This window comes from Daldinia childiae, assembly GCF_008694065.1.
Source record: "Daldinia childiae strain JS-1345 chromosome Unknown Scaffold17, whole genome shotgun sequence".
Taxonomy (NCBI): Eukaryota; Fungi; Ascomycota; class Sordariomycetes; order Xylariales; family Hypoxylaceae; genus Daldinia; species Daldinia childiae.
In genome coordinates, this window is record NW_022984658.1 from 279802 (window position 1) to 291823 (window position 12022).

General features: G+C 46.8%; 1 protein-coding gene across 1 annotated transcript; it reads left to right on the forward strand.

Moving 5' to 3' along the window:
* Positions 1-8592: 8592 nt before the first annotated feature.
* On the forward strand, positions 8593-11170 carry GL218_09277 (putative transcriptional regulator medusa protein; the record flags this gene model as incomplete). Its single annotated transcript, XM_033586108.1, has 7 exons — positions 8593-8637; positions 8698-8884; positions 9021-9847; positions 9916-10143; positions 10239-10445; positions 10532-10588; positions 10700-11170. The coding sequence occupies 7 exons, from the start codon at positions 8593-8595 to the stop codon at positions 11168-11170; spliced, it is 2022 nt and encodes a 673-aa protein (XP_033439796.1).
* Positions 11171-12022: the final 852 nt, after the last annotated feature.

Genomic DNA, 12022 nt, shown 5'->3' on the forward strand with positions numbered 1-12022 from the left:
AACACAGATCCTTACAGCGGCAGTTAGGCCGTATAATCTAATGCCGGAAAACGAACCTCTGGCAGAGTCGGAATAGCTTTTATTATGGCTCTTAGATCGGCAGAATGCATTATTCTCGGGCGCGTACTAAATTAAAATAGCTTTTCCTAGTTATTATCGTTAATAAGAGTAAAGTAATAAACCTCCATGCCGAATTCGAAGCGCAAGTTTTAAGTTAGGGTGAAGGCTCTTCGCAAGTTTGGTACTATAGAAGCCTTAATTGTTATTATTGTTATTATTATATACTGATTGTCTAACCAACCGTGTTCTCTACCTACCTGAGGTAGGTATCTTATTCTGTAACAATGTAGCTGTACGTTATATCGATGCTGTTCCACCAAGTTACTCACTATGCGCATCCCAAAGGCCAAAATGTTAGGCGCCACAAGCCGACAGAAAAACAAAGCATAAGCTCATCTGTTTGTTGCACTGCAGGTCATGCACATCTGTTTTACTGGGACGTCGGCGTAAAATTCGTCTAGGTCGGAGCGCACGCATTGCTGCAGGATCGAGGCACACACGGAGAAGGTACCTAGGAACGGATAGCTGCTTTCACCACGGGTGCACTAATCTTCTGGGTCTGCTTAGATGTCATCGAAGTTACAACCGAACCATCTTAATGTAGAAGTTAAAAGCAGGAAATTGGAATCCGTCGCTGGTTAGTTACGAGGTGACGTTGGCGGCGACGGGAAAAGGGGTATAGGTGTAAGAATCTTATGACACTTGCGTTGCATATTCAGAGCTGGCCCGTGGATCCATGCAGTTGATATTAACATGATGCTGTACTAATCCTATATTTGTGACCAATACAAGTGCAACGTTTAGCATCGAATTCTGTTAGAATACACAAGAATCAAGTAACTAGACGAAAGGAAAATGACTTCGTAGTTAAAGGCTTCTGATCATGGGATAAGTTAATATATTTATTCATCTATCGTACACATATTAGGTAGCTATATTTCAACGAAGCATATGCGTCATCGGATTATTCGTTAGGGGAAACGGGAATGATGATGTATGTATCCTGAAAAGCGGTGGGATTTTTGTTACAGGTAATAATATCAGGTACCTAGCCTGAAAAAGACCGTCCTAGTACCTAAGGCAGGCGAATCACGTAGTGAATATCTGTAACGACGCGGTAAGAAGTATTGATGAAACCATGGTAATATGAGAAATGCGTTTATAAATCAGCTGTCAGAATCGCGTGGAATTGAGCTACCTGGTGGCTTGGAACACCACGTTTCTGTAAGGATATTAATAACAATGCAGAGAAGGTGATATATCGCGTCTCGGCGTAGCAGATACTGCAAGGGCTCGAAACATCTTCTATTAGACGTTAGGATGTCTAGTCTCAACCTTGCCATCTCACCCTCCTGAACGAAGCGAAAGACAAAGCCGTTGAGGAGATCCCGACGAGATGGCTGCGTTCCCTAGTCGACCACGTTTTCCCCTGTCGCATCAATAATGAGTCATACGATCTCCGTCGTCAATGACACGGTTAAGATGAATACTAGCAGTCATAGGCCGAGAGCACAAGGCATATCCATGTCTCCTAATATATTTCTGGGTAATGGCATTTTGGGTTGGAGAGGCCTCAGAAAGATGTAACCTTGTGAACCATGAGAACCCCGAGCTTCGAAAAGTTGTGCTTGTTTGGGTAACAATACTAAGGAAGACAAAAAGACGGTAGCCAGATCGTCGGCTCCCTCTTTACTACTGCACAAGGCAAATGACAGCGGGCGTCCTGTTCTAGCTATTCCTAGCTGATGCTGTACCCGTCGTACCGCATATGTGGCTCTATGTTACGTCTTCTCCAGGCGCCAGGATCGGGGGTACCCAGAGAAAGGGAGTGCGCGAGATCTGGGAGGAAACAAAATCTCGCTGCATAATCTCTGCGCACCTAAGCGTGTTCCTCGTTTCCCGTTACTGTTCTTGGCCAAGCCGCTGTTGGCGATAAATGAGAGTGATGCTCTTGGTGTCGCCTACTTACAGCATACGCACACATGCTTACACGCATCTTCCCTTCACCACCACCACCATCACCATCAGATACCTAGTATGGGGCTACCGAGCGATCCTCGGGGCGCTGATACTGTTTACCCCATCGCCCTGTGCGGGCCTTTGCAGTGGTCCCGTGTGACAATAGCTGATGGCCTGACCCTCACCGGCTTGGATAGAAGCGCCAGGTAGGTGTAGGTAGCCTGGGTAAGTAAGTGAGTGGTATTGAGTGGTAGTGAGTGGTGTCTATTCGAATACCACCGCATGTGATAGATCTTGCCGTATGTTGTATCAACCAACCTGCTCTCTTACTGAACGAAAAAGGTGGAGTAAGATGCCGGGAGGAGGGATAGATCTTCAAGGCTTTTCCCCTGGTCGGTCAAATAAGCTCTGAAACCCTGCCGGTACTATGGCTTGTCCATTCTCGGCCTGAGCCGAATGGTATGGTCCCCTCCAGTTTTATGTGGCTGCATCCATGCATCGAGAATAGAGCATGTGAGCGGTAATTCCACTGAAGCCACAGGACTAGTATCGCTTCGTAGTGTATTGTATTGTATAATACATATGCATGAAGCTGAGATCCTTGCGTTAGGTATTTACTGCCACTACCATCACCGCTACCACCACTACCACCACCACCACTACTACGTACATACACATTTACACATTTACACATCTATATACACTAGTGTATGTAGTCTCCCCCTTCCTCCAGACCCACCGTAAGCAGGTCATCAATTTCCCTTGTCAAGATCGGAATAGGCTTACGTCAAGAAGAGCGGCTGATCGCCGTCATGGGGGTAACTTTGGTTCGCGATTACTAACCTTGGCTCATGATGGAGCATTAGGTAGCATTAAGAAGGGATGGGACGTTCTTGGCGGAGAGTAGATCGGTGATAATAATATCCGAAGCTATCGTTCAATGGCCTTAGCCCTTACATGATCCTATCCCGTTGATATTGCCGTGTCTGCAGGTCCTAGTCTAAAGCACATTATTGCCCATACCAAGTCGGGGACCTGGATGTTTATGAGATGCAAGAGAACGCCGACGTTGAATTGTAGGTACATCCACCACCCATAGTTTCGTTGGTGCCTTAGACTATGCTTTTTTATTGCTAGAGTAGTTCGAGAGCGATATGACAGAAAACCGAAATAAAATAGAAAAAGGGGTAAGTTGGTAACGAAACTGCGTAGTTGCACAGGCGCGCCTCTTTAATACATATCTTGGTCCCAAGAGACGGGGACGTGCTACCTACATGGGGTATCTATCGCGAATCTGCGACAAACCCTCAAGGTGTGACAGGACCAGATACCTGTTCCCGACATCCAGGAACCTCGATTTTAGACATAGTGGTAGACGGCTCGCTGGGTAGTAAGGTAGAGACACTGAGAGACGTCCATAGCCGTCTAGCATGTGCGAGACAAGGACCCAACCGGACTTTGGCCCAAACTATTGGGACATAAATGGACCATGCTTGCAGGACCCGTGTGCGACTTAAGGTATCGTATGCTTGGGCCGAACAAGTAATATCATACGCCGAGCACTTCTCCGAGGGGCTTGTATGTATCTGCGGCCGTCCTGAGTTGATAGGCGTCTTAACTAGTCTATTTCGCAACTTATCGTCAAGCATTCGACCTGGTTCTTTAATGTTTATGATCTCTGGCGATAACTATACATTGTTTACCTTAGGTAGGCCCTTAGAATTAGGACGGTATGCCACCGTTGCAGGCATTCTGTACGACATGAAAATTATACTTATAGGATACATCCTATTAATGATGGCCTGTACATCAGTTTTGCGGCGACAGAATTATCGGTCCCCTACGCTAGCTACCTAGGTATGTACGGCCGTATCTAAGATCTGAGCGGAGGTGTGACGATCGAGTCCTGACGTGCCTAGAATAAGAACCTTGGAAACTCGTGTGAGGGTGTTGCTAATGTCGTCGTATATATACAATTCTGTATTTACGCATATAGTCTGCTCCTCAAATTCATTCATAGGAGAGAAACTCTGGTGTTGGTTATCTAAGGCTCTTTACATTTGTAATTGAGAGGGGTGAAGATTTATATGCAATCGTAGGGGTGCTTCTCTTCAATTTATTTATTAGCTTCGGAATTGGGGGCCGCATGATCATACGGGTCTAGAGTTGTCAGCCGATGTGATAGAAGACATATGTATATACATACACACACACACACATACATATACACATACATACATCTATAACTTTGAGGGTGCCGAGCTGCACGAGACTCATGTAAATAGCTTCCTGTAACTCGCAAGTTACAGTAGCACATAAAGATGGTCATACATACTGTATTCATATACTGCTGCGTACAAATACGGCAAGCCGGAAGAGTAAGCCTTACATGATCTAGATAGATGCCTCTAGTCTTTACCGTGTGACTACCTTTCTACACCACTGTAGATGCGCCGCAGCATCATCAAAATCCCTGCGACAGGGTTTCCCCCACTGCCAAGGGCGATCATCATACGAGAGTACATATACATAGTAGATGGTACATACACTATGATCGTACACTCTGACACTGGATTATGTTATTTTCCCACACCCCATACTGGTTATCGGAATAGCTAATAGATAGCTGGATAGAACGAATGTGTACCTAATGTATGCATGCATGCATGCTTTTAGGAAGAGTTGGGTTGAGATAGAGCTGCTGCTGCGTGACGAGTGCTTCTCGAAGCCTCATCATCAAAAGAGGGAAAGAATCTCACCACTTGTAATTTTTTCCATGGGTATCCTTGAACGAGAGTGTTAGTCCTCACAAACGACTTACATAGCTGAGATCGACGCCTTCTACGTTGTGATACCTCCGCAAGCTGGTAAACAACTAAACAGCGAGTGGCATTGCATTAGCCGGACTTGACGAAACTATACGTCGACTTTAGATATAACTTTCTTCAATTATAGTCGACGCTCTGAGCATGGCGTGTTGCTATTGAATTTGAACGACATGGATACCACCAGCTCTATCGTTCGTCCTTCTAGCACAACTCTCTCGAGTTGACAAGGGATTGCCATTTGCTCACATAGAGGTGCAATGCGTGTATATATAGGTACCTAATATATAAATATCGTGATTTTATTCTTAATTCGAATTCATACGAAGTTATAATTTATACCTAGTTGATCATCCCTCCCAAAAATAGAAAGCAGCTCATACACAAACTCCGGATGGCATACCGAAGCCGACTCGTCGGTATATGCTAATAGCATGTATAAAAAAGAAAAGAAAAATTGATTACTAGGTACTAGGTAATAATTCTAGTAAAAATATATTCTTATATGTTATGACCTAGCAACCTAGATTGTCGTGCCAGCCTCCCTCTGCGGCGTCTTAATCGCTATGTTCTGGTATGTATGTTGCTTTTCCCTTTAGAATGGCTATTTCTCGCGCACCGGAGAATCGTTGTCAGCATTCCTACCCGAGGGTGAAAGGACCGAATAAATTTTGAAGAGAATACAGCAAATGCTAGCTGTCGCAACTGTTCACCGACACGCCTTACAAACTGCTTAGCCCCGAAACTGATAGGATGAAGAAGAAGAATAAGAAAAGAAAAGAAAAGAAAAAAGAAGATATTGCCAAGATGGACAAGGGGGGGCTCTACTCAACCATCTTTCAAGTACCGATATACAAAAATCCCCTGACCATCTTCCCTGATTCGGTTCCCAAAGTCAAGGGTTGGGGTTCCACTAGAGGCGGCTGATGCCGTCGTCTATTCTCTACCCCTTCTATTTTAGAACCTACCACTATGAGATGAGCAAATCTCGCCGAGTGGTACACATGTCGGTTATATGTAGTTATTTAACATTTCTACGGAGTATCCAGTTCACGAGGGCATGGAGCGGGCGGGCCACTGCGAACTCCCAGGTCATCCCACCATCCCAAGCAGGCTAGGTTCTTTCAAGATGGCTGCCCAATCCTCCATTGACCTGCGGAGATCGTCCAATAGCTGCATGAGTTAGCGGAATGAGTAGCTAGCCAATAATATTCCCAGTCTCTTACCCTTTTCCGGTAATTCCCACTTGTCGATCTACACACGACTTACACCCGCGTACCCATCTCCAAAGCTCCAGACAACAGGCGTCTATTGATAGATCGACTTAACCAAGAAGAAGAAGAAGGGAAAAAGCATTTGACAGCAGGAAAGTTTTATTTTCGCGTATCTACCTGGCTCTCTCACTAATATACTTAGCCCGGGTCCTAGGTCCTAGGTCCTAGGTCCTATGCCATTACGCTTGCGAGTGCGATGTCGACTTTACATTGGCCCCATTTCATTAATTGTCTATCCCGTGGTCAAACTACAAAATCGGAGCTAAGAGAATTACATATGTATAGTTAGAAATTATCAAGATATATCAAAACACACCTGCTTACATGTACCTCATGCACAAATATCTCTGTACTTGCAATACTGACTACCTACCTTACCTACCTTCTGTCAGTTAGTGACTAGAAGTCTCTAAACTCGCCTACTTGGCTACATTTTCTCAACTACTCCAGTCCTAAATCATACAACGTAGTGCAGTCTAGCCTACGTACGCTGACACGGAGTTGCGCCATCTTTCATATACACCCCCTTCTTAAGTCGTGTAGGTTTACTCATCCTTGTCTTGTCATTCCCATCAGTTCATTGCTCCTTTAGTATGTCTCCTCCACCACATAACCCCATGCTTTTTTGCTCTTAGGCCTTTTTTTTTTTTGTTTTTTTTTTTTTAATAAATTTTTTCTTCTCACGCCCGTCCCGTTACATGCTACTACCTATAAGACCTTCCTTTAGTGGTCTGCCTGGCATCTATCCCTTTCGACTAATGCGGGGGGTCCATATCTATCATCTACCTAGTCCTGATTCTGGTGCACGACCCCAAAGTCTTCTTCCCCCCCGATCACAGACCCTTGCATGATTTGCAGTTTTTTTTTAAGACAATTGGATCTCGCATTTCAACGGCCAGTATCCCTGTTCATTACTTCCTCCACCCTCTCTATACTCATACTAGATTTTGCATCATTTTTTCTGCATACACAAGTTACTGGTCGACGACTCAACATTATAAGAACGTAGAATTCAAGATTTAAAGAAAGCCATATGCTCTTAAGTGGCATGGAAAGACACTAGAAGTCTGCAGCTGTCTACCTGAGCTACCCGGGAAAAATTAAACGGAGTAAAAGAAGCAGAAGAAAAATTAAAATAACAATAAAAGTAAAGCAGGGGAGGCTTGAGATGAACAACCGAGAAAAAGGTACATTCGATAGTATATATTCCTGTAATGCAATGGTCTCGACCGGCCACAGCATAGGAATCTTGACTACAGCCCCATTACTTCACAACGGCGATCCGAGAAATGTGTCTTGCAACTTATTCCTCTCGTCTCTTTATCAGTTCCTATTCCCTTCGAAGAACTTCCCTCCATCTGATTCTAGCTTGAGGATCAACGTCTCACACACACATATTTCAGAGACTTTCTTCTGAAGCCTGTTCGTTTGCTAACAGCTTCTCCGACAACTTGCTGTTCTTTAGCCCGTTTACCTGTTCGTTGTTGGCAACTCGTCTTTTGGTTCAAGCTACGACACGAACCACGCGGGACACGCGAACCTCTCGGATAGCCACCTACTTCTGATTGCAGCCCTCCTAACTCACCTTCATGCGAACACGTTCGGGCAGGCTGCATACGAACAAGCTAGGTATCCACACTCAACCAACTTGAGTGTACACGGTACGTTATAGCATCTTGTCACTCAATCCCGCCAACTCAACTATCGCTTTTATCGGCACAAATCTCCTGGCCTAATTCCTAGAACCTGTATAGCGACTGGGCTCTCCGGGATAATAGGTCGCATTATCTCCTAGCTAACAAGCAAAGAAGAAAGCAGAAGTACTGACAGGCAGCCGGACAGACAGGATAGCAAGGGAGTTGAGTATCCTCTTTTGGGGGTGGGGAAAAGTTTTGGATGCTTCCACTTTCCGAGACTCGACTCAGAATCAGTTTGCCAACAGCTTGTTTCGACCAATGAGTGGCTCTAGAATCCTATCTACTCCTGCGAGCTAGGTTGTCAAAGACTGTTAGGCCTATTAGGAAGGAAGAAAGAAGGAGTTTTCATATTAATCCCCCCCCACGAATAAGTCGGCGGAGCATCCTGCGGTTCTAGTCTATTGAGATTCAAACCAGTCAGTTCTTACAGCGGCTTGTTTCTGAGTCTTCAGCAACTACGGGTTCCTATTCCGCTCGCATAATTTTCCTGGGTAGCTGTTTCACCGTCTCGCCAACAGGAGAACAGTCATATCAGATCTCCCCGTAAGCTTGGTATCGCATAAGACAGGCGGAACGCGAGAAGATAGCCATTAACCCTCTCGCCAGGAACTTCAGACGTTACCTGTACAGAATCTAGGGAGCATACTACTTATAGTCTCAACATACGAGGCCCCTTCGAACTTCTGCAACACTGCTCCCGAAACAGGTGTTTGCTCGTTCCATTTGGAAACGTTATTTTATTCCATAATCCCTAGACTGCTCGAAACAGGCAGCTTAATGTCTGCCGTCAAGTTTGAATATCCGACCTATAAGCTGTTCGAGGTGAGTCAAACTCGAGAGAAGGCATATAGTTGTTGGAAATGTACTGATCGGGTGTTATAGCCTCAGTATCATCCCCAGAGGCCAATAATCGTCGATACCGACGCGTTAGAGTCCCCCGAGACGGTGATTCTTAGGTACGAGGAAGAGGCAGCCGCTAGAGCGAACGGAGGAGACCTTCGTGGGGATTCCCCGCCTGGTCTCCTGTCTATGTCCACGTATTCGAAACCACAGCCGCCCCAGATGCATGGTAAGTACTTGCTTGGTCGTTTATTTGGTTAGAACTCAAGAAACGCATACTCTCTGTGGTTTTGGTTCAAGCAAGAATATCAATGATAGTGATCAGTTTTAAGAAATCATGAAGCTAACTCGATTCCGAGCCACAGCGTTTGACTCGTCGAGATCGTATCAAGATCCTCACTACCAATATTCTGCTCAGCAATTTGCTACCCAGCAACCTGAAAATGCTGCTGCACAACTCAACCAGATGGCCTTCGCGGCAAACGGCTCCGCCGGCCAGTACATGACGCCAATCGTAGCGACGCTGATCTCATACCAACCGACAGCGGGCATATTTGGAACTAAGGTCTTGATCAAGATATCGGCTCCGTACGATCTGATCGCGATCACGAGTCATTTCTACCTCGCGTTTGGTTCCCACAAGAGTCCAGCACACGCTGTTAGGGATACAAGTGATGCGAGCGGCTTTGGTTATGCAGTCAGCGGAGACGCACCGCAGCTTGAAGACACGAGGAGTCCCAGTCCCAACGTGCCTTTATCACTCCTGATCGAGAGCGCAGCCGGGCAGACATTGGCTACTATTGATGTCGGCACGTTCACTTATCATGACACTGCAGCCGGGAGTGCAGATGGCCCGCCTGAGGATGTCACGCGGGCGAAAAGGGGGTCCAGATCACCTGAACAGAGGGAAGTCCCTACCAAACAACAAGAACAAGACCATATGGGAACCGAATCTGCTACAAATACATACGGCTATGCTCCCACTGCACCACAGACCGTCGCGTCCAACTATGACACGAGCTACTCAAATAACGACAATATGATCGGGACTTACCATCGTTCGTCCTACGCAATCGACTATCCTCGTCCGCCGCCGCTGAAAACTCCTTCGTGGAACTCATATGGCCATTCCATCTCGGCACGAAGTCCTATTACCGGCGTAAACCATACAACTATTAGTCGACCGAGAGTAGTATAGCGACATTACCGGCACCAACAACATCTAGCACCCCGCAGCTAATCCGGACGAGCACGCTACAGGCGTCCGGGCCGACAGGGGGTGGACAGCTTAACCCGTACGCTCTCTACTCGACTAAGGCGGTGTTAAAGATAAATGGAGATCTCGAATCGATGGTATCAGGATGGACTCAGGACGAATGGGAAGATCGAAGGCGGATAGTCATGTTCAGCAAGAAGCAGCAAGGCTCAACCCTTTCGACATCATTCAAGGCTGTACCAGTCAACGAGCGACCGCAGAATGGAATTTTCGTCAGTTGCATATACTGGGGAGAGAAAGAAGAGTGCTTTGTGACGAGCGTCGATACAATCTCTTTGTTGGAGCAGCTCGTAGCTGCACCAAACAGGTTTACCGTAGAAGAGAAAAATCGTATCGGCGAAACCTAGAAGGGTTCCGTCCCCTGACAGTTAGCAAGGCCAAACCAGAGACCGAGGAGTTTTTTAAGATCATAATGGGCTACTCGGTTGTGAAACCGCGTAATATTGAGAAGGATGTGAAAGTGTTTCCCTGGAAGATTTTAAGCTCCGCACTTAAGAAGATCATCTCTAAATATGTGAGTATAAGCTCTCCTGATAGCTACTATCTTCTTAAATTCCTTCGTATTACATAGGAACTCCCGTCGCTAACACTACGATCTAGTCTGCGTCACCTTCATCTACGGTACCCCCTGGACCGGGGCCGACTTTACTCACACCTGTTAGTAGCACGAGTCCAGGTCTCTACGGACCACCTCATAACCGACGGTATCCGACGGCGGCTATTCTCACCACGATTCGCATTCGATGCCATCGCCACGGTCTTTAACAGGAGTACCCTCGACATGGGCCGCGTATCCCGGAAGAACAATATCCCCTAGCATCAAGTCCCACTCTCCTCAGGGCATCCACATCCCTAGCCTTGCTCCTTCATACAGACACCACGCAGATACGAGACCGCAGCAACACTTACCGGCGCCGCCAAGCTACGGTATGGCTCCCCAGACGCAGCGCTGGGACCCTATTTCTGTTTCGAGCGGCTACGGCGATACCTCAACAGCAGCTTCTGCCTACACGACGAGTCACCAGCATCACCAAAGTCATGTGTACGGCACTGGAGCATACGGTGATGTCAGCCACCGGGAATAGCGGCGTGACTACCGCCGCCAGGGATGAAGTTGGTGTGACGCCGGACGCGTCCCGCGAGAGAGACGAGGGACGAGGGTTGCAGGATGGCCCATCCATTCTTCTACTATCAGGGAATCAAAACAAGATCAACCGCAATCTAGAGCGCGGAATCTAGCTTGGACATCCGTATCATACTTTCCTGCACATAAACCCCCCCTCGCCTTTTATTATGCCGCTGTTAAATCATACGGTACTAGTATGGTGTGAAGCGGGAGATGGTTCTGCATCTAGGATGGTCGAATTTCCTAGAATTAAAGGAGAAAGAGAGAAAGAGAGAGAGAGAGTAGGTGTGTGTGTGTCTGTCTGGTGTGTGTGCGTGCGCGCGCGCGTGTGGTTCGTGATGAGGAGCCATGCTAGGCTTGAACCTAGAAGATGGAGAATGAGGGCCATTCGTATGATGGCATATGCCAAGTTTGTTGAGGGTTGGTGGGGAGTGCGCCTTATGAGATGGTGTATAGGTTTTGTAAATCGTGTGTGGGGGAGAAAAAAAGGGGGGTGAATTCGGCCAAGGTCAGCTGTCGTGAGGTCAACCAATCATGATTCAACCCGGCACTCCAATTTGATCGCACGATACCAAACGAACTCACCCCTGTTTATCTCCCGGTATCCTTGCCTTAACTTCTTGGATTTATTCCACCGTGGGAGCCGCCGTACTCGTGACAACTTCAAGTCCCCCAAACCCCCCATGCTCCAAAGCTCAGGCTACCTCTCTCCTCTCTTAACAAGGCTAAGTGGACGCAACCTATTGCCACCATCATCATTACTACGTCTTATTTACCTTCTCGGGATCGAGGAGGGCTAATCTGGGGGACCATGATCGACTTTGCATGGCTAGTCTCGAGTGACTGATTGGTCACAAGCATGTCGACATGCAGATGCACCCATGTGGGCAACATGGATTTTGTCTATGTATGTCTAGATGTATGTCTATCGGGTGCGCGCCGCTGCCGCTGCATGATGCATACCA